General features: G+C 36.2%; 3 protein-coding genes across 17 annotated transcripts in view; 2 read left to right on the plus strand and 1 right to left on the minus strand.

Moving 5' to 3' along the window:
• Position 1: 1 nt before the first annotated feature.
• On the plus strand, positions 2-17,240 carry Coq6 (ubiquinone biosynthesis protein COQ6, mitochondrial). The gene is made up of 9 exons (XM_013315495.1): positions 2-259; positions 334-524; positions 850-1,098; positions 13,391-13,498; positions 13,717-13,887; positions 14,396-14,598; positions 15,447-15,562; positions 15,765-15,931; positions 17,079-17,240. Exons 1-9 carry the CDS (start codon positions 73-75, stop codon positions 17,106-17,108), a joined length of 1,422 nt encoding a protein of 473 aa, XP_013170949.1. The 5' UTR covers positions 2-72; the 3' UTR covers positions 17,109-17,240.
• pyx (transient receptor potential channel pyrexia) lies at positions 1,679-12,594 on the minus strand. Of its 5 annotated transcripts, none has more exons than XM_013315494.1 (15): positions 12,343-12,594; positions 11,043-11,145; positions 7,854-8,016; positions 7,542-7,764; positions 7,219-7,375; positions 6,957-7,091; positions 6,377-6,605; positions 5,945-6,190; positions 5,096-5,325; positions 4,738-4,876; positions 4,022-4,215; positions 3,625-3,781; positions 3,231-3,529; positions 2,770-2,967; positions 1,679-2,396 (listed from the first exon to the last, which is right to left on the minus strand). In XM_013315494.1, the coding sequence occupies exons 2-15, from the start codon at positions 11,073-11,075 to the stop codon at positions 2,013-2,015; spliced, it is 2,787 nt and encodes a 928-aa protein (XP_013170948.1). In that variant the 5' UTR covers positions 11,076-11,145; positions 12,343-12,594; the 3' UTR covers positions 1,679-2,012. The 5 variants fall into 5 exon arrangements, with proteins under 5 accessions (XP_013170948.1, XP_013170945.1, XP_013170947.1 ...); XM_013315491.1 differs by having other exon boundaries at positions 11,043-11,196; XM_013315493.1 differs by having other exon boundaries at positions 11,043-11,196; positions 12,267-12,594.
• Positions 17,241-19,593: 2,353 nt separating the features above from the next.
• The window catches only part of LOC106120026 (mucin-5AC), an 11,283-nt gene continuing 3,444 nt past the window's right edge, over positions 19,594-27,432 (plus strand). For 2 of the 11 annotated variants that reach the window (XM_013315185.1, XM_013315188.1), the window contains exons 1-5: positions 19,594-19,697; positions 20,178-25,552; positions 25,815-25,902; positions 26,356-26,559; positions 26,723-27,189. In XM_013315185.1, coding sequence (XP_013170639.1) covers positions 25,892-25,902; positions 26,356-26,559; positions 26,723-27,189 — 682 coding nt within the window. In that variant the 5' untranslated portion in view covers positions 19,594-19,697; positions 20,178-25,552; positions 25,815-25,891. Of the gene's footprint in view, positions 19,698-20,177; positions 25,553-25,814; positions 25,903-26,246; positions 26,577-26,722; positions 27,190-27,216; positions 27,427-27,432 lie in introns of those variants that run through there. The other 9 variants (XM_013315187.1, XM_013315189.1, XM_013315186.1 and 6 more) reach the window with 9 other exon arrangements.

Consider the following 27,432-nt stretch of genomic DNA (forward strand, 5'->3'; position numbering starts at 1 on the left):
AATAAACGTATAAGAAGTATGTAAACATATTTCAAGCTAACATTACCAAAAAATACACAAATTATCATAAAAATGTTGCGAAACAGCAAAGCGTTTGTTAATTGTTGGTTTTATCCAACCACTATGTTAAAAAGGAATATAAGATCCATTATTTCCTTACGAAAATTTAGTTCATCGCAAAATGCAAACATAAAAGGAAGCTACGATGTTATAATTGCTGGCGGTGGCATGGTTGGATGTACTTTAGCATGTGCAATGGGTTTGTATAAATATCAACTTAATATTAAACCTTTTATGCCATTTCCGATAGTAATATGGGCTAATATTTTATAGGTAAGAAGGCTTTACTTTCAAACTTGAAAGTATTATTACTTGAGGGTAGTCCTAGTCAAAAATTTGAACTGAAACAAGAGTACAGTAATAGAGTGGTAGCATTGAATCAAAATACAAAATCTTTAATGAAGTCACTGCAAGTTTGGGAGCATGTAGAAAAAATGCGACTTCAACCAGTCCGATACATGCAGGTACTAAATTTATTTTATCATTTGTAACCTAGAATGTAATCCTAATGTAAGTGTACCTCTTCATAATCATAAGTGTTATATTTAATTGGTTATAAAGAAACCTTGGGTTGGAAAAATTTAATGGGTGTATGGATGTTTGTTATCATATTCCTCAAAAATGGTGTAATGAATCTGGATGAAATTTAAAACAGATATAGATAACAGTCTAAAATAGCACAAAGACTGCTCAGTTGTCATATCCATTGAGACATAGTTAAATAGTTGTAATTTGTTAACTTAAAACACTTTATATTACAATAAAACCCCATTTTGTTCTATATTCCAGGTTTGGGATGCATGTTCAGATGCATTAATATCATTCAGCAGTTCTGACGTACTTGATGATGATGTGGCCTACATAGTTGAAAATGATGTTTTGCTGAACGCAATTGACAAGGAATTGAAGAGCTCAGCTGTTAAGAATGTGGAAATTGTATATGGAGCAAAAATTGCTGGTTATGAATTACCACAAAGTGAAAATTCAGAAAGTATTGTTAAAATGAGTAATGGAGATATCTACAAGTGCCAGTTATTGGTAAGTAAAATAATTGAATTCATCATATAATAAATAGCAAACTATCACCATATAATATATATTTTGGCACATATTTATTACTTAACATCAAGTAGGATTGTGATCAAATGCAAGCTTATATAATATAAAAAAAAGTTTCTATGACAAATTTTCAACCAAAATTGTTTTGTCATTGTTAAATAATATTTAATCATAATGAAATAAAATTGGTAGTAGAGTTACATTCTCAACTGTAGACATGCAAGCTACAGCTTTAAATAAATATAAATTAACATGTTACAGCTTTAAATAATGTTCTTATTTCAAATAATATTAGGCGATTCATCGCTCGTTTGCCCCTTTCTCCTATAAAAAAAATATATATATATTTGAGTCATACCTATAAAAAATTAGTAAAATAAAAGTGACACTGTGATTCTTTGGGATTGTGGGAAGGTATTATTGAGAATTGGATAGTATTTAATGTGCTAATAAAATAAATAACATAGATGTATATAAACTGTATATATTTTAACAGTTAATTGTACTACAATATATTTACAATATTATTATCAAATTATATATCTAATACACAACATGGTTATAAATAATCTAACTGTGGTAGAGCTCGCAATAACATCTATTACATGAATCCATAGCTCAACCAGTGTTTACATAGAAGACAGGCATGAACTGGCAGAAATTCCGCATTTTATGTGATGCATTCTGGTTGCCAAATTTTTATGATACCCTTCCTATACTTTTCTTACAAAGAAAGAAGGGTACGGAGATGGTTTTGGCTTAGGAGGGTTGGCACAGAAAAATTAACTATCAATTATATGTGCATCCCCTCCTTTGTCGATTAAAGTAAAGTACATGACTATGTAAGTAGGCAATGCATCTGCAAATGCATATGTTTGGGCAACTGTAAAACTTTATCTGTTATCCAATTTATTTTCTATAGCTGCTAAACGTGATTCTGTACTTTCGACTAACTTATTAATTTTCTTTGTTAAATCGGCAAGTTGAGTTTTAATATCAACCATACATATTTCTTGTATTGCATTAATTGTGAATGACATTGGTCTGTTTCTTTCCACGGTTGTAGAAGTCTTCTTCCTTCGTTCAACTTGTTGATTCTCTAACGAAAACTGGTCGAATAAATTACTCTTTCTTTTCACCACTTGTCTTTCTACGTCTTCGTCTTCTTTACATCTACGTATACGACATTCGTAGTTATTATTTCTCCTTATACTCTTTTTAGTACTGTGACGACTGGCTACCATTTTATAAATCGATGATATTAGCTCCTTTGGTATCTGTATAAAAAATGAAAATATATTAATCTCAGGCATCAAATCAAAGGATATCTAATTGCAGTGTTCTGTGATTCTAAAAAGATAAAAAATTCTATCACCTCCCTGAACTTATCCTACTCATGTAAAATCAGCCTACTTTATACCTAAACCATAATGTTTTCTACGTAAAGAATATTGTATATTGAAATTAATCCAAAGTTATTTAGTTATCTTTACACCGAATCATTACACGAAATCGATTTTAACTAGTTTTCTTTGCGGCGTGTCATCTCAAGTAAATGTATTTAAATGTTTCAGCAGTCAGAACGCAAATCTAATTTAGCTATTACTGATTGATTATTGTCAAAAAGAGTATTGTTAGCAAGTACGTTACCCTGTTTTCTCTAGGGTCATTGGGTCGTATGTTGAGTGTCCGTAAGTGGGTTGCAGTTAGCAGCGCCCCCCATCGCAAAACAGCCAGCAATTGTTTTGGCGCGCACGTCAGCAAAGGACTGAACAGCATACTCTCCAGATGTGCTACTAATTGAGTCTGACGCACTAATCTATCCAGACCGGCGCTTTCTTGTAATGCCTGATAAGAAAACATAGATTTTAGTACATGAAAATTATAAAAACACTTTAAGACTATTAGTTTAAGCACCGATCAATGATTAAAGATCCATAAATCTAGGATTATCTACCCGAAGTCATTGGTGTTTTGAACTTTATTTATAGAGCATTTTAGATATAATAAATATGGCCGAAAAAATACTCCTTGTATAATGCTGTGGGTAATAAATTCTTATTTATAACTGGTAGGATTAAAAGCCATAAGTATAAAGAGAAAAACATTACCTGTATGTCACTGACAGCCAAACCAACAAGCAAATTCGTCAATATAACAGTGACTAGTACAACAAATATCAAGAACATTCCATGAGCAGTGAACGGATAATGTATTTCGAAATCGGTGCCGTTGCCGTTGTAGAATATATCCTCATACTCCAGTTCTCCTGACATCATCATGACGGTCTTCACCAGACCTGCTGGTAGATGAAAGGCAGGGTAGTTGCTAAAGAGCACGCTGAATGCCAGACCGAATGCTATTAATAGGCAACTGTAGGCGAGAAGAAATGTCGCGAAATTTACCGTCACTGAAAAGAAAAGATAATGGATATTATATCACTTTTAATATTTTTTACTCGGAGATTTATTTTGTTTTTTTTAGCGACACATTTTAAATTATTACCTGTAGTAAACATTTGCACGTATAATCCGAATGTAGGGAAACGGCCGATGATCATCATTAGCTCAAGCCAACAGAAGAATATAGTTATGGCCGCTACGTCGTGCTGCCAATTAGATGTGCTCTTCGCCACCCCATCCTCCATGTACCAAGTCGGCACCTAAAATATTAAAAAACGATAGACTAAACCTTAAAAAAGTTCATCCCAGTAACAAACTACACAAGTTTTCATCGACAATATGATTTGAATCTCAAATTTTTTTAATTTTGTGAATGCACTTTTACTAAAGTTGTTAAGTTCAAGTACGCTTACATTATGATTCTCGCTTTAAGAAACATTTATTAGTAATCTTTCGCAATTAGCTTTATACCTAAGAGTTTACAAATTCGTTTGACTCACCGTACATAGAAATACTCCTATAATAATTAATATTTGTAACCAATTCTCCCATTGTCGAATGTACGCGGAATAATCAAGACAAGCTTGGAACAGTTCTTTACACATGAAACATAGATTTAGAAGTAGGATCAGATATTGCACCGGCCGCAGATACGAGGGCACGGCACAGGTCACGTCTTCGCACAAAAATATTTCTGAAAAAACAATTTTAATACCAAATATTTGTAAGAGAAATAATTTTATTGAAAAAAAAAATTAAATTCACAGTCTATTGTTGTTTGTAGTCAACATCAGTTGTCTCTCTAATCTTTCTACGTTTTCCTTGCTTATTAATTTAAGCAGTGGCGGTTTTAGAGTCAGCCGAAGTTACGTGATCCAGGGCGGTGGTCAGAAAGGGGCTCCACATGCATATAAATTACAGTCTCACATAACTCTGGAAATCCCCCCGCGCCACAGATTTGGTAAAAAAGTAGACATCGGAGGAATCTCGTCCAGGGCGCTAGCAGAGCTAAAACCGTTACTAATTATAGGATTACGTCTTGCTATTTTTAATATATAAATATTTTCTGAAATATGAATTAAACATCCCGTTTAATATGCCAGCCGCCGAAGCAAATTAGCATGATTTGTTTGGTTTATTTTCTGTTTCGTCGACTTCTATTTTCGTGAATTCACAATAGCCACAGTATGTTCCGACTTTAACAGAGATTACTCACGTAATATGTAGACGCTGTAGAGAGTTATAAACAGCGCGTGGTACACGAAACTCAACACGAAGAATTTTCTTATTCGTCGCCATTTTAAAAACAAGAATGTCTCCGCGACCGGGTGTTTGAGAACGTCTTTATGACCGACCTGAAAATAACATCAAATTTTAACTATAAATAGATACCAAAAGATTGTTTTGTTTTTAATTATCGTTTTAACGTAAAGCGTTTTTGGTTTAGACGTGAGACGTGTTACTCGCTCGATCTGAGCTCTTCTCTGCGGTAGCACTCCATTTAACTTTCTTTAGCGTACCCAGAGACAATTATTTTTGGATAATATGCTAATAAACAAATGAAAGCTACTTGCCTCTATAAAAGCCAGTAGCAGTTCAGCCTCCCCTCGTGATAAACACGGCACTAGTGGCCTGAAGTCAATAGTAAATTCACAGTCAACATCGCCCAGCTCATGCTCGCTGACATGTACCGCGTCATCAAACTTCCTCAGATATCTTGGCACCACGTCAGGTACCCTACGTACTATGAACGATAACGCTGACACACCGCCGTTTGTACGTAATGTCACGTCGCCACCGTAATCTAAGATCAAAGAATAGTTTATTTTAATTAATAATATACAAGACTGAATTTATTCCTATCTGAAGAAGAAAACCCATCAGATAGTCTTCAAAGTTGATACGAAGGCAAGTATGAAACATTACGAGCTAATTTGCGATAAAATGCCTAGTTCTAAATTGAAATGACGAACGCTTATTTTGGGATCAAGTAATGTTCCTCTATTAGGAACAAACCGCGCACTTGCATGTGATGTTATTAAATGAGCGATTTAAGATCTAATATCAATAAACACAGTTGCCAGCTACGCTGAAATCGATAATTGTGAAATGAGTTAGTCTAAACAAAGTAAAGCAGTGTTCGCCATGTTGTTACCATCAAATGCTTCAAATATGAACATGAAACATATGAAACTCCCTGAAACGCTTAATATTCCATTTAATGTGCAACCGATTCAATATATATGTTATGAAATTGTAATGTATTGTTACGTTAAAGCAAACATAAATTTAGAAGTGAATCTTGTAGCAAACTAACGTAGTTTTTGGAATCATTGATATGAACATTTTATATTTAAATCTTAATCTCAAACATCCATATTCAACTTAATTTAAGTGTGTTTTAAAAATATAGAATTTCTTACCTAATAATAACAAAACACATGCTGAGAACTCGTTCAACGCAGCAATATGTAGGGGGGTGTATCCAAAATTATCCGGTGCGTTGGGATCCGCCCCCACGGAGAGAAGGAGACGTGCCACATCACAAGCGCGTGCGCCTCGCACGATCGACCCATGTAATGGTGTACGACCATCTATGTCCCTCGCCTTCACGTCAGCTCGTCTGCCAACCAGCAGTTCCACCACCTCAATTGATTGTGCTAATGCAGCTGTAAAACATGACGATTATTAAAATACATTGTTTTATGGTTTGAAATTAAAACTAAGGCCATGTTATATCCAATCAAAAAAGATATCAACGACCACTTTAATGACACCTTCATTCTGAATTCCTTAGTGACATTTATCTTCGGTGTCCGAAGCTCAAATTTATCTATTATCATAAAGGTTATTACCAAGGTGCAAAGATGTCTGCCCTCTGGAGTTGGGACAGTCTATGTACGCCCCGTGGTCTAACAGCAGTCTCGCGCATTCCGCATGTCCATCCACGGCCGCCAGGTGTAGAGCAGTCGTCCTGCCGGGCCCCAGTGCCGCCCTCACGTCAGCACCCGCGTCTAAAAGTAGCTTCATACACGAATCCGAACCTAAAGACGCCGCCACGTGGAGAGGAGTCTCCGTGAACACCTAAAATGTTATGATTTACGTCATTTTAGCTGTATCGCCTTGTAGTTTACTTTATAATGTGTGAAAAGAAACGTGGCAAGCGGTGTATGATGATTGGTTCTATAACCAATGTGTCAGCACTCTAAAGCTTGTTTTTGGGGCTAAGGTTGTAGGAGTATAGCGTTAACTTGGTGACATATTTTTTATTTCTTATGATGAGCGAAGTTGGAAACAAAAACAATTTGTACATGAACGCCACACATAAAACAGTACACCTCATTCATAACTGTATCCGGCGTTGATTCCACGAAACCTTTCCTCACGTGTTTATCGATCAATTTAGAGTTTACGTCATCGTAAAGTGAAACGCACCTGGGGAGTGTCAGGACATGCGCCTGCTTCAAGAAGTGCGCCAACAACCTCAGGCGCGTCGCTCATTACCGCGTAATGCAACGGAGAACGATCGCTTAGTCCCGCGTTCACATCTGCACCGTGACTTATTAATACCTATAACATTCTGAATATTAGAGACAAAACAGACATAACTTTGATCAAGAATTTAAACAGAAAACGGATTTCCTTGAAACCGCGCCTTGTTATCCGTGTACAAATTTTAAAAGTATGCATTGCTCACTTTGACACATTTCAAACATTTAGCGCTTGCAGCACAGTGCAGCGGTGTCGCCTTTTTATCACACAGAGAATCCCATTTATTTGGGTCGGCTCCGTGGTCCAGTAACAATTTAACACATTCTTCATTCGCCACCAAACAACTCAAATGTAAACATGTTCTGAAATCAAACATTGTCTGTTAGATATCTTATTCTGGTAAAAATTTCAACAACAATAACCGATTTTACAATATTCAGGCATATTCGCACTTTCTTCATCGTTGAACTTATGTCTTTTTGTGTTTTATCGCCTCGTGATACCATAATTTAATTAAACTTAGTTTACCTTCCAGAACCATCTGCGCTGTTAGGGTCTGCTCCTAGCTTTAGTAGCCTCGTCAGCAGCGAACTTCTACCAAGCCAAGATGCCCAAAGCATCGCTGTCTTCATACTGACTTTTGGATTTGTTTCCATTATAAAGTTGATCACATCGTCATAGTTCCCCGACTCTAGTATTGTAAGCAACTCCTCAGTATTCGGCAGTTGCCGTAACACGTTCAGTATATCCTCTGAAAGTAAACATTTTGTAATTTACAGTCTTTCTTAATTGTTCTAAAGCTGTTGATTCAATTTTGCTTTGATTTCAAATAGTCGTTACCTAATTCCCATATATCCCTGGATGGTTTGACGCGAAATGTCTCCACTGGTTCGACTCCGTGCACTGATTCGTCGCTGGAGATGTAGGCCTGATCGCCGTCGTCCGAGTCCTCGGCCACCTCGCTCATGCCGCCGCGCCATCGCACGCTTCCCTCGCGGTATAACTGCAAAATATTACTATGTTATACTACAAATTGATTAAAAAAAAACTAAGAAGCCCCACTGATTGTACCCTCTAATCTCGAAAGCAGGTCGAAAACAATATTAGACAAAGACAAAGATCAATCCAAAAGGGAGATGTTGCAATCAATTTTCATTAAGACATAAAATTCTAAAACTGCCGTGATCGTATCGTGTTTTTATATAAGGATACAAGGAAAAAGTCTGACTAACATTTCTAGATTTTCCGCAGGATATTTAGATATCTTTATTGCAAAGCGATGACGTACTCATTCTTTATTTCTCTATACTTTAGCGTTAATAGATTTTTAAGAATAAAAATAAAAACATTTGATAATTGGATCAAGGTTACGTATAATCTGTTTTTATATAAAATGCGTAATGTTTGTATTATTCCAATAATCAATTAGTAATGCCACTAACTTGTCAGTTGAGCAGTTACATACGGAAATAACTTTTACTTCTTGTATTCTTTTAACTGCTATTCTTTTTACCATTCACTCCAACTGAATTGTCTTAAAATTTAATTAAATTATTAATTTCGCATTACACGAGTAAAGTTATAAAGATTAAAACAAATATTTAGATCACACAAATCCTTCTTCTTATTTTATAAAGAACAATAACAAATTAATGAAAAATTCACAAAACTATTACACACACATCTTAAATACATATTTTTCTATCACACAAAACTCAATCTCACATTTACACACACAGTTAATCAAAAACAAAACCTAAACCTTTTTTCTTTTGCTGTTCTTTTTTATAATTTTCGACGGCATCACGTGTATTATGAAGACTAGTTGATAAAGATCGCCTACACGCTACACTAGACTGAATATTTCTGCGCAGGCGCCTCTCACATCGGCAATTTCAAATTAAACTTTTTTTTCGTCATCTCTTACGTTATAAAGACGCGATATACGTCTTTATTATTTATCTATTCCATTTAATCTGGAAATGTCACCGCATTGAAAACTTCGGCGTCAAAACTCCCACGCACTACATCATCGAAAACTCGTAGCATAACGCAGCTTTACTCGTAATGTTTCTTTATATACCTTTACAGTCAATTCTCATGACTCGAAACATACACATAATATGTTATTTTGTGCATATATCGGCAGTGCGAATTGACGTTATTCTTTGCCTAACATTGAGAATTTTCTTTGACCTATATTTGTCGTGATTAAATAACGAATGCTCGTTTTTCTAACAATTAAATTTCACTACCAATCAGATAAATAGGGAAAAAGGATAATAATTTGGAGAATATATGAATACAGTATCATTCATAGGTTCATTTTACTTATTACAAACTTTTACAAGCCTGCATACATATGCGCACGCGCACTGTTTCGTTTTATATTATTCTCCACTTCAATAAATGCTATAAGTATAGATCTTTATTAGACGCTACACCATATAACTGATTGTTTTAGTTAGACCAAAACTGTAACGTAAATATTTGGTACACTGTAGTCTTGTAAACATAATCAGTGTAATTTCGTGCTCTGTTGCTCCAAATTTCAATACAGGCAAATTACTGTTTTGCCTTCGCAGCAATTTGTTTATCCCACGGCTAGCGGTGCTAGACTTGTTACAAAACAATGCTGCAAAATATGCTAGAGTAAAGAATTGCAATACCAAAACTACTACAGGCAACCTAAAATAGATTTCCATTAATCTACTATTTTAATCTTTGTTCAAATTAATGGCACATTTCTTGTGTATAGTGCGAAAATATATATATATATATATATATATATATATATTTATATATTTTCGCACTATACACAAGAAATGTGCCATTAATTTGAACAAAGAATAAAATAGTAGATTAATGGAAATCTATTTTAGGTTGCCTGTAGTAGTTTTGGTATTGCAATTCTTTAATATCAATATCATTCAGAGCGATAAAGACCTGTTTTCTATCCTATCTTGCCTATTTACTACTTTTTAACATCGATTAAATAAATTCAGTTTAATAAAAATTGTAAAATTAAAAATGATGCAGTCTAGGACTGAATAGCCTAACAATTAGAAAGCAAACATTATTAACAAAGTAGGAGCATCTGGCTTGCTCCTAGTGCCAATGTCGTCACATAGCACGCCACACTCTAGTTATTGTCGTGAAAATAGAACTTCTTGTGTACTTCGAATAACTAAAATTTGTCTCCGAATATAATAGACCAATACTAGAATGTGTTAGAGAAATTAAAAATTTATGCTCAGTGTTATCTTAGCTTAACTTTGTTAATTCTGAAAAGGAAAATGTAATAATGCGACAAAATTATATTGTTTATTTTTACTTCAATCATTTCGGAATTTCAAGGTTTCATCTGAACAATCTAAATCGACGTTAATTCGTTTTCAAGAAAATATAAAAGCGTGGTGTTAATCAGAATTTCTTTGATTGTTCATCTACATTATCGAAATGTTTGTAAAGATTTCCGAGAGCTCATCAAATTACCACATTCATAAGAATAAAGGCGTCTTCCACTTCCACTTCCCGCCTATCTTCTATGTGGTCGTGATATTACACCAGTTGAGCACCGTATCTGCCATTTATAATTGCTTTTACCACCTAACACACTTTTTTAACAGTGATAGAGCCCGCTTTAACATCGTCGCAGGAATTGGTTAAGCCGGTGCAATACCAAAAACACACAGAAGACAGACGTGGAAGAATTTCTGCGTTTCGTCTATTGAGTGTGGTAGCGGAGGCCTAATTTTTGTGCTCTTTCCCTTTTCACCCTTTTTCGTATATGTAAAGGATAGGAAGTGGATTTTCCGGATGAACGGTTGCATGGGAAGGATAAATATTATTTTCCTGTGGATCCCCTCCTCCGTCGATTAAAGGTAGGCAGCGGTTTTGCAACCGCGGGTGTCTTTGGGCAACGGTCGTTTCGCTATTTTCATTCATTCAAGATTTCAGATGACCGCTCGATCGTTTGCCTCTTTATGTTATAAATAAACTGTTTAAAGGTTTTTAGTGCGTCCTTACCTGTGAAGCGTCGACACCCGGGTCGCACAACATAACTTGCACTTTATTCTTTCCACCATTGATCTATTTCACAGATATGAAAATTTCACAAACCACTGAGTCACTGACGAGATTAAAGAAATAAATAACGCGAGAAAACAAACATGCTCCAATCCTTTCGCAATATACATTAAGATGTCATATTTAGTTGACGTTATCCAAACAGAGGAGAATTTCAATGGAAATTACCAAAATAACAAATAACTCATTGCTTCGATATTTTTGTCCTGTGTTTTCTTAATCACCCTGAGAGGTGACCAAAGACAAGGAAAATATTCTTTTAGTAATTAACTACTGCAGTTGTTTGAAGGTTATAGCAGCAAAGTATTGCAGTTCATCTACCCTCAATCTACACTTAAAGCTCCCTTAGTAACCATTTCACAATTTTAATAGTGTCAATAAGTAATTCTATTTTATTTAAGCCAAGAATTTTAACTTAGAAAATTAACTAACTTCACAAAATACCTAACTTCTGCTTTTTTATTATAAGAGTGAAGATTAATATTTTTTATTCACACCTCAACCCATTTAAATATTACTTTCATCAAGGTCTTATGATTATAAATCGCTCGAGATTAAATTTATAAGTTTACATAATTTAACCTAATTTCATAAATGAATTTATTTAGCAATCATACAGTACAGGAATAGTCCGGACGCGATCTACCAAAGGAATCTTTATAATAACAAAACAGTAGAGAATTCCAATGAAACGTCTATTATAAAACACCTTTTCGTTTTCAACTATCTATTTTAAACTCCAGGTAATATTTCCACGTCATAATCTAGATTCTAGACTTCACTGTATCTACTAGATAAATGAAAAAGTAATATCACAAAACGTTGTGACTTTTGAAAAGGTAATTATTAAATGGACGGAAATTAATGGAATTTTGAGTTCATTGCATTTATTTCAATCACCAAGATTAATGTAATTTGGCTCAGCGTTGACAACTCTAAAAAACTAAAAAGAAGCCATCATATTCAAACCCAATAATATTGACTATAATAGAACAATTAAACATATTATATTCGATAGAAAAAGTTCATTTCCTTGTAATAAAGCAACTAGCCTTAGTGGAGTCGTTTTAAACGTTTAAAAAACTGTAAACACCAAATCTGAGTACATTATTATGAGTAAATTGCAAATTTGAAATTTTTCACTTGTCTCGCACAAACACTGACCCTTAGTATAGTTAAATTGAACAAAAATATTAAACAATTAGTTTTGGTAATTCCAAAAATCACTGTTTCACGGTACCAAAGCGCGGGCAACGGTCAAGCAAGCAACATTGTCGGGAAGCACTTAACCACTGCAAAATATCGCCTCGGCCGGCCGCTACGAATATATACAAATACATTGCAAGTACACGTAAATATACGAATCTGATTTTAGGTAAACCATATCATAAGGAGGCGTGGTTTATCCGGAGCATTTTGTTCTGCAAGCGATTGAATTAACGTATAAATAGAATAGCCCTAATTCTTTGTAACAAACACATACTAGCAATTGCATTTCTTGTACGATACGAATCTAAGTACGATAATAACTGGATATGAATCAGACTATAAATAAAACTAGTGTATAATTTTTTTTTAGCCCAAATAGAAATCGAACCCAATACTTAATTTATGATACATTGCACCTTAAAAGATTCGTAGAAACTAAATATCTTCCATAAAATTTGTGATTAAAGACTAATTTTAGGCTTTGTATTACTCTAGACAACAGATTCTAGTAAAAAAAAAAACAATATTATTGAAATAGTATTAACAGATTTTTTATTTACGCATACGAATCATTGTCTATTCAAACCGTTAGAAGAATTTCAAAACATAACTCGGCTTCGTATCTCTTTACCTGAGATTGTATTGTTCGTACTCTTATTATTAGTTGCCAGCGCGTTTTTAAAAGGTATAAGTGCATAATCCTAACATTTTCTGGGAAATACACCGACCGCATTGTGTTTACTTTACTTTGACTTTCTTTTGTACTCTGTTGTACCAATGTTAGGTATCTTAAAAAAGATTCTAGCAAATTGAAATTTACTTTCCGCGATATAACGCTAATCAGCAATATTTATACTTATCAACTCCTGGAAATAGGGCAACGATCCAATATACCGACGATCTTTTGGCAAAGAATGCGACGCATAGAAATATGAAATAATGGGATCTTTCTAAACATCATGTGTTTATAGTTTGCTATAAAAACCTCAATCTGCAAACAGTTAGGACTTCCTCGCACCCAGATTATATTTTGGTAAAAATTCTTACAATGTTATCATTGTTATTGTTTTACGTTTCAGATAGGTGCGGACGGTGCAAATTCAGCGGTTCGCAAAGCGATGGGCGTGCAGTACCTGTCGTGGAACTATGACCAGATGGGGATCGTGGCTACCTTACATTTGGCCGAGGTATAACTATCGAATCATACCAAACATTACTTCTCTATTATACCATACTCATCTTGTAGTACGCAACTGTAATTGACATTGTTCTGCCTTTAGTTATGTATTTCAGAGATTGTTTAAGTCATGTTTCCAATTCTTCCCTCAATAAAAATTAACTGTTAACTTCTCCTTAACACTTTTAAAAATATAATGTATCTACAAAATATGTTCCCAAATTTCAGGAAACAGAAAACACAACAGCTTGGCAACGATTTCTACCGACAGGACCTGTGGCGTTCCTACCGCTTGACTCGAAGCGCAGCTCGTTGGTGTGGTCCACGACGCATGCGCATGCCAAAGAGCTCGTCAAACTGCCCGACGAACAGTTCGTTGATGCTCTCAACGACGCTATGGTAAGAGTGTTATTAAAAACGACTTATTTGGTCATTTGCGTGTTATATAAAAGTCTTACGGTTTACGATGTAAATTTAATACTACCTACCAGAATCCTATGTACTGTTATTAGGTTAGGTTGTCAACTACACTTTTAACCTAATTCCAACAAGACTTAAATTACAGTTTGATTTTTTTGATACATGTTGAATAGTCAAAGAACATCTGAGGCATTATTCCTTTTTTCTTTTACATTTTTTTTATATAAACCAAAAACCCACTTGAGAGTAAGTGGCTATTTGATCGAAAGATGGTACGCACTAGCTTAGTAAATACCCTAAGCTTGAAGGTACCCACGTTATAGCTAGACGGAAACACTGACGCTGGCAACTTATTCCAGTCTTTTGCTGTGTGCATGAGGAACGATGACTCAAATCGCTTTGTTCGAACCATGTTCAACTATGAAAGGATGGAGCCATATGTTAACGTCCGATGGTTTCCCTCTTTATTTATAAAACGATTTTGCAGTGGAAGCAGTACCCGCGTCGCAGTACTGTGGACGCGTGCACAATGTGGGTGGGCGGGATGCTGCGACGTGCTGGCTTGCCCGACGGTGCGGAGCGGCAGCTCCCGCCCTCAGTGCGTGCTATTGTACCCGCCTCCCGCGCCGCATTCCCCTTCGCATTCGGGCATAGCACCAAGTACATCGCGCCTGGTGTTGTACTAGTAGGGTTAGTATGATATGAGAAGGAGAATCCAGATATCAGAAACCATGATCTCGCAGTTAATCCAGACCCTAAAGTTTTGTTCCTATAGTAACACTTTGCATTCAAATTATCCGTATTTAATATTAAAGATTAATTATCGTATGATAATTAGTTTAGAAATGCGAAGAGCACAAACATACAGACAATACCGTTTATAATAAAAATATTTGCTTTTATATGTGATCTCATAAAAAATCTTCTATTAGTCCTTTGTTTACCTGAGTACAATTGACAATGATCAAACATATAAAGTACATTTTAACTAGTCATTACGCGACTTCGTTAGCTTAGATTAAAAAACAATGCATTCTAAATTACTCCATGTATCAGCTATCTTTAATTTTGGCATTGAATTTGGATTACCCGTAACAAAAGCAATTTTTTTAGATATTACATATAGATATTCGAATTCTTTTAAATCTTTATATATATAATTCTTCTGTGAGTGTGTATGTCACTGAACTTCTCTCAAACGACTGGACCGATTTTGATGAAATTTTTTGTGTGTGTTCAAGGGGATCTGGGAATGGTTTAGAGTCACAATTTTGTCCGCTGGACAATGTTTTTTTTTATTAATTTTTAATTTATTATTAGTTGTTGATTTTGGAATGTTTTACATTGGATCCGACAGACGGCGCTACCAACGCAGTGTCAAATTTTTTCAGTCAGTTTCAAATTAAAGACGTGTAGACTAGACAACGTCTGTCGGGTCCGCTAGTCTATATGTAAATTCTTACTTGGTCAGCAAATTCTACACTTTTATTGCTGAATTGAATGAATAAATTTTTACATGTTTGTCGTTATGTTTGCAGTGACGCGGCGCATCGCGTTCACCCTCTGGCAGGTCAGGGTGTCAACCTTGGCTTCGGCGACGTCAAAGACCTGACAGATTTGTTAGCAGACGCCTTGTACACCGGCTTAGATATTTGTATGTATCGCTACCATTTACCCTGAGTTTTCACAGCAGAAATATCACTTAACTGGCCTATGTGTCCTTCCATTCATGTTTTACGTTTATGCCAAATTTCAGTGAGATCCAAGCAGCAGCATGCAGAGATCTTCAGATACCTTCTAACATCCATCCATAAATTCAAACATTCGCATTTATTAATAAGATTTGTTGATAACAGCGCACCACAGCTGGTTACAAAGCTACGAGAGTGTCCGGCAGCGTCACAACGTGCCTACACAGATGGCTATAGACGCGCTCTACAGACTGTACAGCTTGGACGTCGCACCTCTCGTGCTGGTCAGAAGTCTCGGACTGCAGCTCACCAACGCATTTCATCCCATCAAAGTAAGCACAGTTAGGAAGGAAATCCGACACTGCGCCGGTGTATCGGCGCAACACTAGCTTTATTAAAATATCAATGTTTGAGTCCCCTCACTAATCAATCTGACAATTGACTTGGTAACGAAAGCGTGCCATTCGCGCCAAAGGATTCTTACTAATAATATCTCAAAGTACTAGAATAACTAAGAGTGTTGGTGGCTCTGGAGTTAAACACTTGACTTGTAATCTGCAATACATATGTACATTTATCTGATATTCTTACTGTGTACGGAAATCATCGTGATGCAACCTGCATATATCTGAGAAGAGTTTCAAAAATATGTGGGAATTCAACCCCTCACTTAGGATAGGCTTTGAACCCCTCAGTGAGGATGTATAGTGATGACTAACTTAACTATAACTATACCATCAAAATTAACTACGACAATACACATTAAAATTAAATTTTCTCATGGCATATTATTGCAGTCGGATCTGAATAAGCGAGTTGTGAAACATCTCCATAAACTAGAAACAGAATTAAAAACTTAATTAGTATTTAACCTATGAGTTCTTCCAGACTATCTACATCTATACCATAACGCATCGAGATCCATTGCGGTATTTTAAAAATTCCTTCTAACAAACATTCATCTATATAAACTTTCAAATTTGTAATATTATAATAGTATTAGTTTATATATAAAGATAATTAAATTCAAAGACGTATCTTTGGAGATCTTGAAACCCACTATTATATGATTTATTATTCCCAGAGAACGGAATATCTTTAAATAATGCTCACTCTACTATAATGAAAAGGTAATTTTTTGTCAACATCGATTTAACGATATTTTTTTTGTGTCCGTTTCTTGAAAATACACAAAGGTAACAATTTGTCGTTGCTAAATTAATTGTTAATAATCTCTTTGTTTTCATTTTTAGTTAGAATTTATTCATAACATTCACCACAACACATTTTAATTACCTTTAGTGAAAAACCCATTAATTTAAAATTATTAAGGATTAGGACAAACCCATTAGCAATTACATCTTCGTAGAATTTTAAACACTTCCGTGAAATAAACATTTTAACGTTTTGTTTTGATTGATTAGAATAAAAATAACTGTTGTTATTGAAAAAAATATTTAATATTTTGTTTTGTTTCAGAAACTGATTATGTCTCACGCGACGACGTAGCAAATGAAATCCAAAAAGTTTTTAACTAAAATTAGATTTGCTATATGGTTCCTGAGATAGATTTTTAACCAAAATAGTAATAATGTTATGATATAAATTGATTTCTATTTATTAAAAAAAATACAAAACCAACTGAAAAACTCATTTTTCCCCTTTCTCCTTTCCTTAAAATAAAAGACAAATACATGAAGATAGTGTTAATTTACTATAGTGATCTCCCCGTGACTTATACGTAGCTACTATTCTTCTAAATATCCAATAATGGTATTTGTTATAAGGAAATTTTAAAAACGTGTGAAAATTTGGCTTCAGAATTTAGTCGTTTAATCGTTACTTGAACAGCACTTTAGTTAATTTGCAAAAACTAAATCTAGGCAAACCGTTAGTGAAAAATAAAAACAAACGAATTGATAACCTCCATTTTCAAGGCGGCTAGAAAAGCAGTAGTTTGATGGCGACGGACACTTATCTCATATTTATAATATGGCAGTCTAAACATTATTGTTTTAAAATATTATAATTGTGTAAAATTGGTACCTAGTTCTGATAACGGTTTAACTGTCAATATTTTAACCTGTTTAAATGATTCCTTATTTCATACATCGTTTTAGTTTTGCCAATTATCTTACTTGACCGTGACTCAGGTGTATTTGTATGTATAACGTAGTTCGTTTCCAGCTTGTTTACGAATTTTACAAGAAATGATAGGGCAGACTTATATAAATAACACGCGTAAGTGGGTTATCAGCAAAACTTCTGCGTAGGTGCATATTTAATTGCGTATAATTTATACCGCTTAAACATAAGACGAAAAATATTTTTAACTATATGATATTTCAACTGAAACCACTTTAGTTTTGTTTAAACCTACGTATCGTTCGAATATTCTAAAACAGGAATACCCAGCTTATCTCCCGGAAATACCAGGAAAGTCATTATAGGTTATTTTAAGGGCGTGGCAGTGGTCTTAATTTCAACTAAATTAGCATTTGCTCTTGCCAAGCATTATGACTGTATTATAAACATTTGGTTAGAGCCGTTTTACAAAACCGAATACTAATAGGTAAGGTACGTAGCTAATATATATATGTATATATAGATATTTAGAAATAGTCCAAAACATTCTTTCATTTTTCTTAAATTATATTCTATAGTAAAATTTTGTAAAATTTGGTTATGCTAATATCAATAACTGCATTGTATTCGTTCCGCCATTTTAACGAACAAAATAATTTTTTCGTTAAAATGGAGGACAAGAAGCCAAGCAAGTTCGTTATGCGGAATATGCGCAGCTGCGTTGCGCGTGGTTTTTTCCCCTTTGTCTGTACGCTATATCGATCATGTGAACGTGACTCTAGAGGGGTGACGTCACCTGGCGCAGCGTCCACGGCCATTTTTATATTCAATGTGTCTTGGAATTTTGGTTCTAACTCCTTTGACATAAGGATTATATTCAATTTCATGGTCTTTTTAACGACGATCGACTCATCGTCCTCTACAGTATAATACAATGAAGAATGATTCACATTTCGGTAATTTATTTCAAAAGAAAATAAAGAATGCGAATAAAGGTTTTCTGAATGTTAAAACACCCAAGGTAAAGTGTTCATAGTTTTGTGGCTTATTGCTCAAAACTTAATTTATCTCATCAAAATAATGCTTTCATGTGGCATTTGTTTTGAATGTTTAATATTATAATATAATATGTGTATCTAACCAAGTAAAATTATAATTTATAGACAAACGTTGATTTTACGGAGAACCAGGGAACCCCTGACGCACAAACGTGAAACTGAACGTATGATAAATTAAACGAAATACCGTTTACTAATCCTAAATCAAGGAATAACTAGCAAAATGTACTAAAATGTAATTTTATGGCAAATGTAAGAGAATAAAAAGCCATTAGTTTGTGTCTATATAAGTTTCAATTTTTATTAAGTATTGATCGTCATTCATGATGCATAACGCCATTCTTTTCTCGAATCTAAACGAAATCAGTTCGATGTGTTCACTCTCGACATCTATCACAATTTTCGGGAGATTTTATGGAACTTTCGGAGACTAAGACAGTGATGTATAATTCAATGGAAAAGTAATTCAGTACATGTAATATATGTTTAGGCTACGGTTACAATGAAATTAATAAATCCACACACATAAAAATACTTACGTGAATTCGAAAGAACCTTCATGTCAGTCGGGTTAAGTTACGTGTTTAAGTTTAGTCTAAAGTAGTTTTGCAGAAACTAAAACAATTTTTTCGTTTAATTAAACATTTAACTAAGCATAAAGTTAAAATAAACAGTACTACATTGAAACAATTGCAGTTGAAGTTATGTGCGAAAAATCATTTAAATACTAACAAAACAGTTGCAAGGAAGTTTCGTAGATCTTGCTAGCAACACTGGTTTCACTAGTACGCCGCCATCTTGATGGCAAACTACGCAGTTATCGACCGCAAAGGGCGTCGGGTATAAAACCGGCCATGTTGGAAATTTCCGTTCATTTTCAATTTCGTCGTGGTAAAGAGCGTTTGTCTGTGAAGTGTAGTGAAGTGCTGGCAGTCAGCCGCCTGTTCGGATTCAGGTGTGTAATATTGTATCATCCACAATATTTTAGAAAGCCTCATATATAAAAATGGGCTACGCCGTAAAAGAAAAATCTGTTGTTGATTTTTGTGAAAGTAAAACAGAGTCCCTATCTAATTGGGTTCGCAAATTTAAATGTAAATCAGTAAATGCAAAGACAAAGAGAAAACGTGACCTAAGAATAATCGCCATTTTGAGTAATTCCTTGTTACGTGCGGAAAATGAACTTGTTACGAAACAAAGAGAACGTGCTAGAAAGTGGGCACAAATGCAAGCTGATCTTGGATTGTGCAATAAGGAAGAGGAAGTCGCGAGGCAGCAACAAGAAAAAATCGATAATATATGGAAGAATGATCTCAGCGGTTTAGATAGCTTTTTCAAGGAACTAGATAATGTCAAACCAGTCCTAAATTAGATATAAGAGGTAAAGTACAGTATTAGAATCTGTGATATATGTAGGATGTTTTCTAAATTACAGTCCCATTGCGTTTCGCGTGGGTCTGCATTCGACGGCCGCCATCTTGTTGCCGCATGGGGCGTGGCCGCTGCTGGCTACAAAATGGGTTTGTAACGGTATCATGCATTTATATTTAGTTAATTTGTTAATTAATTGTAAATATTTCAATTTTTTTTAATTCAATAATAAATTGGAATTTGTTTTTATTCATATTGAATACAAAATTGTAACATATGTTTAAGTATGAAAATAAAAGAGTATTTGATGAAAATTTGTCGTATTGAATTTTATTTTCTCTACATATTGTAATTTCACCCAACATGTATTATTCCATGAGTCATCGCCATCTCTTCGTGAAGACGTGCAGTTGCGATGCAGACGAGTTACAAGCTTATGAGAGCTGTCTGCAGAGACACAGCCGCTACCGCTGCCGATAACGAGGTCGCCGGATGTCGTGGCGACATTCGGAACTGCCACATGCTAAAGGTCACGCGCACTCAGTCCCGGTTATCAGCCCATAGGTAAAGCTAGGGAATTGAGCAATCGTTTCATCATTTAACAATGTGTAGGCCTGTATGCAGGCCGTCGTGTGTGCTATTTCTTAAATCCCAGATGTCACAACTGCCGCTGCTGCCAGAGCAGGCCGCATTGGGATTGGATACGCGCACAACAACGCCTGCGTCTCTACTTGAACGAGGTGTGCTTACTTGCGTATGACGGATGTTTAGAATTGATATCGGCATAAGAAAATAAACATGAAGCGGTACTTACGGTGAGTCATTGTTATTCATGCAAATGCAAGCTGAGGCTAACAATGATTTTCTATACTGATTGTATCAATGTCAACAAATTGCAAATGTTGTGCAATAATATTAAATCCATACAGGTTTATTTTTTATTTGAAACTTTAACGTGGCTCCCAGAAGATAGTAAATAAAGGAAAAAGCAGAAATAGAAATGGGATAATGGTACTACGGTTTTAACACAACCCTTACAGGTGAAGCGAAAAGTATATTGATTTTTATTATTTGCAAATTGCATTTATGAAATGAAGTTACTTAGACTTAAACTAAATTTAAAAATAATACAAAATAGATATTTAACAATGTGACTGTGGGCTGATCTATTTCCGGGACTTTAAGATTTGAATGAATATTGTCAAATATAAAGGTATAGGTAAAATGGCCATGGTTTAGGATTGGACAAGGGCTTGTAGTTTAAATGGTAAGTATCGTAGGGAATTTTCGTGCGCGATTTACTCAACAGTTGCAGAAATGCAATAGAAACTTATTTGTAAATGTAAATTTCACAGCTGTTACGGTGGCGGTGACTCGTGACGAACTAATTTATACATGAAAGCAACTTGCAGCCTTCGTAAGAAAGGTCGTCTACTGCACACCGCAAAAGAATGCACTATCTCCATAAACAGATAAGTCATAATATAATGAAAAAGCTAAATATAATAAGCAAAATATAAGCTGAATTAATAAAATCTTCATAGATCTAAGTTGCATATTCCAATGGTAAGTGCAACAATATACCAAATGTGGAGTTTAACACATTAAGAAATTATGACTTGAATTTCGGAATACTTTTCAAACTCGTGTGGTACAACGGTGGGGTGGGGGGGAACTAATTATTTTAAATTTACAGATTAAGCTGATTTATTGTTCCTAATTAATTTTATACAAAAACAATATGGAAGTATATATGACGCGATAATTTAATCCCTGGTGATTACAAATAGGAAAATTATTAGTTTGATGCCTAATGTCGGCAGCAGTTAGGAAATACCTAAAATTTTAGTTTATGATGTGTTAGACATTATCAACTATATCGAAATACGTATGAAAGATGAAATATATCTTAAGTTATATACTGTGGATAATGTATTACAATATAAATTATACATGTTCGGTATATTTTACACAAAAGCATGGGAAATAACAGAACGGTATGTTATTTTGATGACTATTGCAAATCTTTGTCTAGTCCAAGGGGTTGGTATGAGCTAATTTTTCAGCTATATTAAATTAAACCCATGCATGCTACCATTCCTACAAAATTTGTTCTTTCAGATCACATAGGTATCTAGCTAATCTTATATGTAGAATGTGAAGTAATGAGTGGTGGCCAAATAGTTCATCTCTTGACAATATGCGTATCGTGGTACTTGCTATTGCTTGGGATTGTGGAATGTTCGAAGTTGCTGAAAGTAATATGGGCTAGTTTGAGCAACCTGCTTGTAAAAAGTTAGCAATTTTTTTATTGATGAATGGAGTTTTATTGATGTACGACTGCATTACTAAGCAATAATGACAAATATGCAATATCCTACAGCACTGTTCTCCCATTGCACAGGTAACAATAGGTTTCGTCTATAGATTTTTATACCTAATTCTTTACATATATTTTTTTCTTATTAATTTTGCCATATTGAGATGTAGAAACTACTCTGTGTTTGGCTTTTTGTTTAACCAATTCATTACAGCATATCGCAAGGCAAGCTAGTAATTTAAATTTCGGGAAAATCTGTATCAAAATTCTGGAGTTGTGGTATCAAACTAAAGCTTTTATTAGTGGATCTAAAGTTAGAAGATTGCTTATATTAGGAGATGACAATGCATCTATAATTGGAGATCAATGTGCATGGAATGAGTAACACATTTTATCACAGTATGTGGATTTTCTCCTGGTAACATCTTTTAATTTAGTTGCACTTCTCGCTGGTGTCTCAACCAATCACCATTCAAAATACAGCCAGAACAAGGGATTTTACGTCGTCTGATGAAGCCATGATATAATAGAGGTTTATTAACCACATTGGAACAATATCATTGCTGACATAACTTCAAAGAGTAAATGATGTTCAAATAATAATATGCTTTGAAAGGGTAACATTATAACTTTAACAATGAAGATAATGTGCCATGTAAAAGCTAATTTCCTTGATAAGTACAATAATGAAGAGCAAGAGACCTAATCTGCATTTCTTGAGTTCAGGACTTCAAGACATCAATGGTTGTGCACATCATTGTATTTCAGGTACATTTTTATCCATCTTTCCAAAGAAGTTCAATCAATCTGAGTACACCAATCAATCACATCATTTAGGTTTTATAAAAACTAGTTTATCTTGCTGGAATATGGCGAGTTAAATGGATTTTGAAATACATGTAACAGTACATGGACACCATGGGATTAAACATTATTTTTGTGAAATATTTTCGAAAAATGGACTCTAGGACATTACAAAATGAAATTTATTTATTATCTTCACCACAACCCCATTCGGGAACAGCAAGGGTTAGAACCCCAACTTCATTGAACCCCTAACACATTTCCTTGATAATTGCAAAAATAATACTGACTGAATTAGGAGCACCAACTTTTGACATAACTGACAATTTTAATGGATAGAACATAACTGCTGATGAAGAGGTAAATATCTTTTCGCCTTTGAATATAGACAAATTGCATGTATATACAATTGATTACTTTGTATTTATTTTGTAGAATTAGTAAAATGCTAATATATTTGATTTCTCATTGTGTTGATGACCTTTGGGGTCATTTATAAATTTTATTGTAATAATTTATTCAGGTTTGGAATGTTGATTATATCAAGTTTTCCTGCAAATTATTTCTAGGATTTTCTATCCTACACTGCATTCTATAAAATGCAAACATAAGAACTTTGCACATACCACACGGACTTCTAGAACTATAAAAAAGAGGAATTATAAAATACTGAAAATAGAGCACCCAAGCAATCTTAATTCATAGAACTCCCAATTTTGGATTTTACCAAATTGTTTTCAGATCAAGTTTTTAGGTATATTTATACAAGTCTTATAATTTAACATGCAATATTAAAATAACATATATGAATGAAATTGAAGTATATTCAACAACGAACAAGGATTTAAAGTGAACAAACATGTATTTTGATTCATTACTATGGTTAGAACGGATACAATGAGATTTTAATTTTAGCTTAATTGTATAAAATGTTTTTGTAAGTATATCTTTGTGATAAAAAGCAATTATATGTTGGAAAATTTGGACAGAATTGCAAAGGTTATATTAAAAAAAATATTACTGGGCTTTCTGCCCTTGAAACTTAATACGTCAGTTAATTGTCTGCAGGTGGCGCTAAATTGTATGAAAATTGTTAAAAAACGTACAATGGAATGTGTATGGGAATGTGTCAAAGAAATTTTACCGATACAGTCGTTCCCATCAAAGGAATTTATATACGATTTAAAACTTCTTTTTTTCCAGTATATATTTACTTGTTACACCGTCATCTTTCTTAACAAGCTGTAAGAGGTACTTGCATGGTACTTTAATATAATAATCTAAAAATCCTTATATCTTTGTGATATTATATGAGCCAATAAAAAAATAATGTATAAAGGTAAATCGCATGTTGTGTATGTACAACATTATGCGTTGTGTATATTGTATTATGCGCTAATTAAGATTTTATGCGTAAGTTTGTGAAGATGAAATGTTACATTTATTACTTTCGGCCTTGCAAGCTTGCCTTGATATATCTACTGTTTCTTTACGAATGTCGTGTGTGTTGTACATCATATTACAGCCATTACCAGCGTAAAGCAAAACAGATCCAAGCAAGCAAATCTCCCCAAGCTGTGTGTGTACTGTACGATGCAGCTCTGTTGGCATCAACTGCAGCACTCCCGACGCACCTGTGCTGCGGCTGTTCCTTTGCCAGACTCGCGAATTCAATCGCTGCGAGCGACGTAGCACGCGGTGGTGTTTGTGAGATCTATTCTTTATTTAGAATTGATATGCTTTTTAAATTTTTGGTTTTATTCGAGCGAAATGCTAGTCTATTATTTTCTGTTCATGGAGTGTTTTTTATTTTTTAACATGTCTCAAAAGTAAATTTTTGGTATATTGCTTATGAGATTATTATTTAGAGCGAAAGCTTTAGTTGTATTAGTTCTACAAATATTGGAAAATATGACTTATTCCATTCCAGTACAACGCATGAATGTGTGTGGTCGTAACTTTGGCTACTTTTATCGCCAGGTAATCAAGTAAATCCGACCTCAATAACCAACACTGCGTACACGGCCGTAAAGGCTCTGCTATTTGAGCTGCCCATGCGATGCCGCCAGTTGTTTTGGCAGACTTACAGGACGGCTGCTCTCGCGACTGCATCTTCTCTTGTCAACGGCCGATTGAACTGCTTGCTGCTCGACGAGTGCCCTCTGTTTCTATGAAATCTGCGAGTGGCTACCCACCAACAACTGTCCTCTACACAGAGCTGTCCAGAACATTTTTTGGTATAAGTGAGCGTGGAGTATATATATCCCCACGCTCACTTATGCCGAAGAATGCAGGATCATAATAAGGACGAAGATGTAAGCAGTGCGCAGTATATAAATACTAAAGTAACAAAATGCTTGGTTCGCCAAAGTTGTATCTGGAATAATAATTTATTTAAGTAGCTATGATTTTTAGATAATGCAGTTTTCTCTAACATAACGCTCTTAAGTAATCAACAGTAACATGTGTATAAGTACTAATGAAATACAATAAAATAAGTGCAAAACTAGGTTAAGCTCGCTAAAAGCCTTACTGAAGAAGTTAAAGATTATAATGTGAGAAACTGCTTGGTAACAGGAACTGGTGCAGTGATCAGTGGCCACTTCCAATCGCCTCTGCCACCTCCAATTCGCTGTCTTTTGACCAGACTACCTATGACTGTCGCGTAAGCTACTTTAGTCATTTCATACATTTACAATTGCGGCAATCTCTGCCTCGGAGCAGAAGATCACCTTACTCTTAAATTTCATCTGCTCTGTTGCAAGCCTCTACTATGGGTATATATATGGATTTTGTGTGCTGCACCGCTTCCGCTAAGTTTTTGTGCTATGCCTCGTTTCCGGTACGGGTGCTCTGTGCAGGTCCAGAATACTCAGCAGTAGCTGGGTGCTAGCGGCAGGTACTCTAGCTCCGCGTCTCGTTCATCGGTGCAAATAACTTCGCGCGTACTTCGTACACCAGCTCCACTTACGCCGCCTCGACAACAACTATTGCCAGAGTGTTATCCAGCAGTGACATTTAGTCTGCGGGCCGCAGTTTGTATTCTGGCGGCAGCTACCGCCCGCTACCCCGGCCATCGCCAGAAGCTACTGACCGCGACCCCGGTCGTCGCCAGCAGGCACTGCCTGCGACTGCGGTCATCGCCGGCAGCAGGCACTGCTTGTGACTACGGTCATCGCCAGCAGGCACTGCCTGCGACTACGGTCATCTCCGGCAGCAGGCACTGCCTGCGACTACGGTCATCTCCGGCAGCAGGCACTGCCTGTGACTACGGTCATCGCCAGCAGGCACTGCCTGCGACTACGGTCATCGCCGGCAGCAGGCACTGCCCGCAACTCCGGTCATCGCCGTCAGCTACTGCTCGCAATTCCGGTCATCGCCGTCAGCTACTGCCCGCGATTCCGTCCATCGCCAGCAGCTCCTACCCACGGCTCCGTCCATCGCCGGCAGCCACTGCTCGCGACTCTGGTCTCTGCCGGCAGCAGGCACTGCCTGCGACTACGGTCATCGCCGGCAGCAGGCACTGCCTGCGACTACGGTCATCGCCGGCAGCAGGCACTGCCTGCGACTACGGTCATCGCCGGCAGCAGGCACTGCCTGCGACTACGGTCATCGCCGGCAGCAGGCACTGCCTTCGACTACGGGCATCGCCAGCAGGCACTGCCTGCGACTCCGGTCATCGTCGGCAGTTACTGCCCGCGCAACTCCGGTCATCGCCGTCAGCTACTGCCCGCAACTCCGGTCATCGCCGTCAGCTACTGCTCGCAATTCCGGTCATCGCCGTCAGCTACTGCCCGCGACTCCGTCCATCGCCAGCAGCTCCTACCCACGGCTCCGTCCATCGCCGGCAGCCACTGCCCGCGACTCTGGTCTCTGCCGGCAGCCACTGCCCGCAACTCCGGTCATCGCCGGCAGCTCCTACCCACGGTTCCGTCTATTGCCGGCAGCTACTGCCCGCAACTCCGGTCATCGCCAGCAGGCACTGCCTGCGACTACGGTCATCGCCAGCAGGCACTGCCTGCGACTACGGTGATCTCCGGCAGCAGGCACTGCCTGCGACTACGGTCATCGCTGGCAGCAGGCACTGCCTGCGACTCCGGTGATCTCCGGCAGCAGGCACTGCCTGCGACTACGGTCATCTCCGGCAGCAGGCACTGCCTGCGACTACGGTCATCGTCGGCAGTTACTGCCCGCG

This window comes from Papilio xuthus, unplaced genomic scaffold (assembly GCF_000836235.2).
Source record: "Papilio xuthus unplaced genomic scaffold, Pxut_1.1 DF826961.1, whole genome shotgun sequence".
NCBI lineage: Eukaryota > Metazoa > Arthropoda > Insecta > Lepidoptera > Papilionidae > Papilio > Papilio xuthus.

Bases quoted from the DNA above. Each gene is read 5' to 3' on its own strand.
- Coq6 (XM_013315495.1), top strand. From the start codon at position 73: ATGTTGCGAAACAGCAAAGCGTTTGTTAATTGTTGGTTTTATCCAACC. The intron at 13,888-14,395 runs GTAAGAGTGTTA...ACGATTTTGCAG, and splicing joins ATGCTCTCAACGACGCTATG to TGGAAGCAGTACCCGCGTCG. The intron at 15,932-17,078 runs GTAAGCACAGTT...GTTTTGTTTCAG, and splicing joins ACGCATTTCATCCCATCAAA to AAACTGATTATGTCTCACGC.
- pyx (XM_013315490.1), bottom strand. From the start codon at position 8,817: ATGCCGTCGAAAATTATAAAAAAGAACAGCAAAAGAAAAAAG. The intron at 4,877-5,095 runs GCAAGTAGCTTT...TGTTATTTTCAG, and splicing joins TGCTACTGGCTTTTATAGAG to GTCGGTCATAAAGACGTTCT. The intron at 4,216-4,737 runs GTGAGTAATCTC...TTGTTTTTTCAG, and splicing joins CTACAGCGTCTACATATTAC to AAATATTTTTGTGCGAAGAC.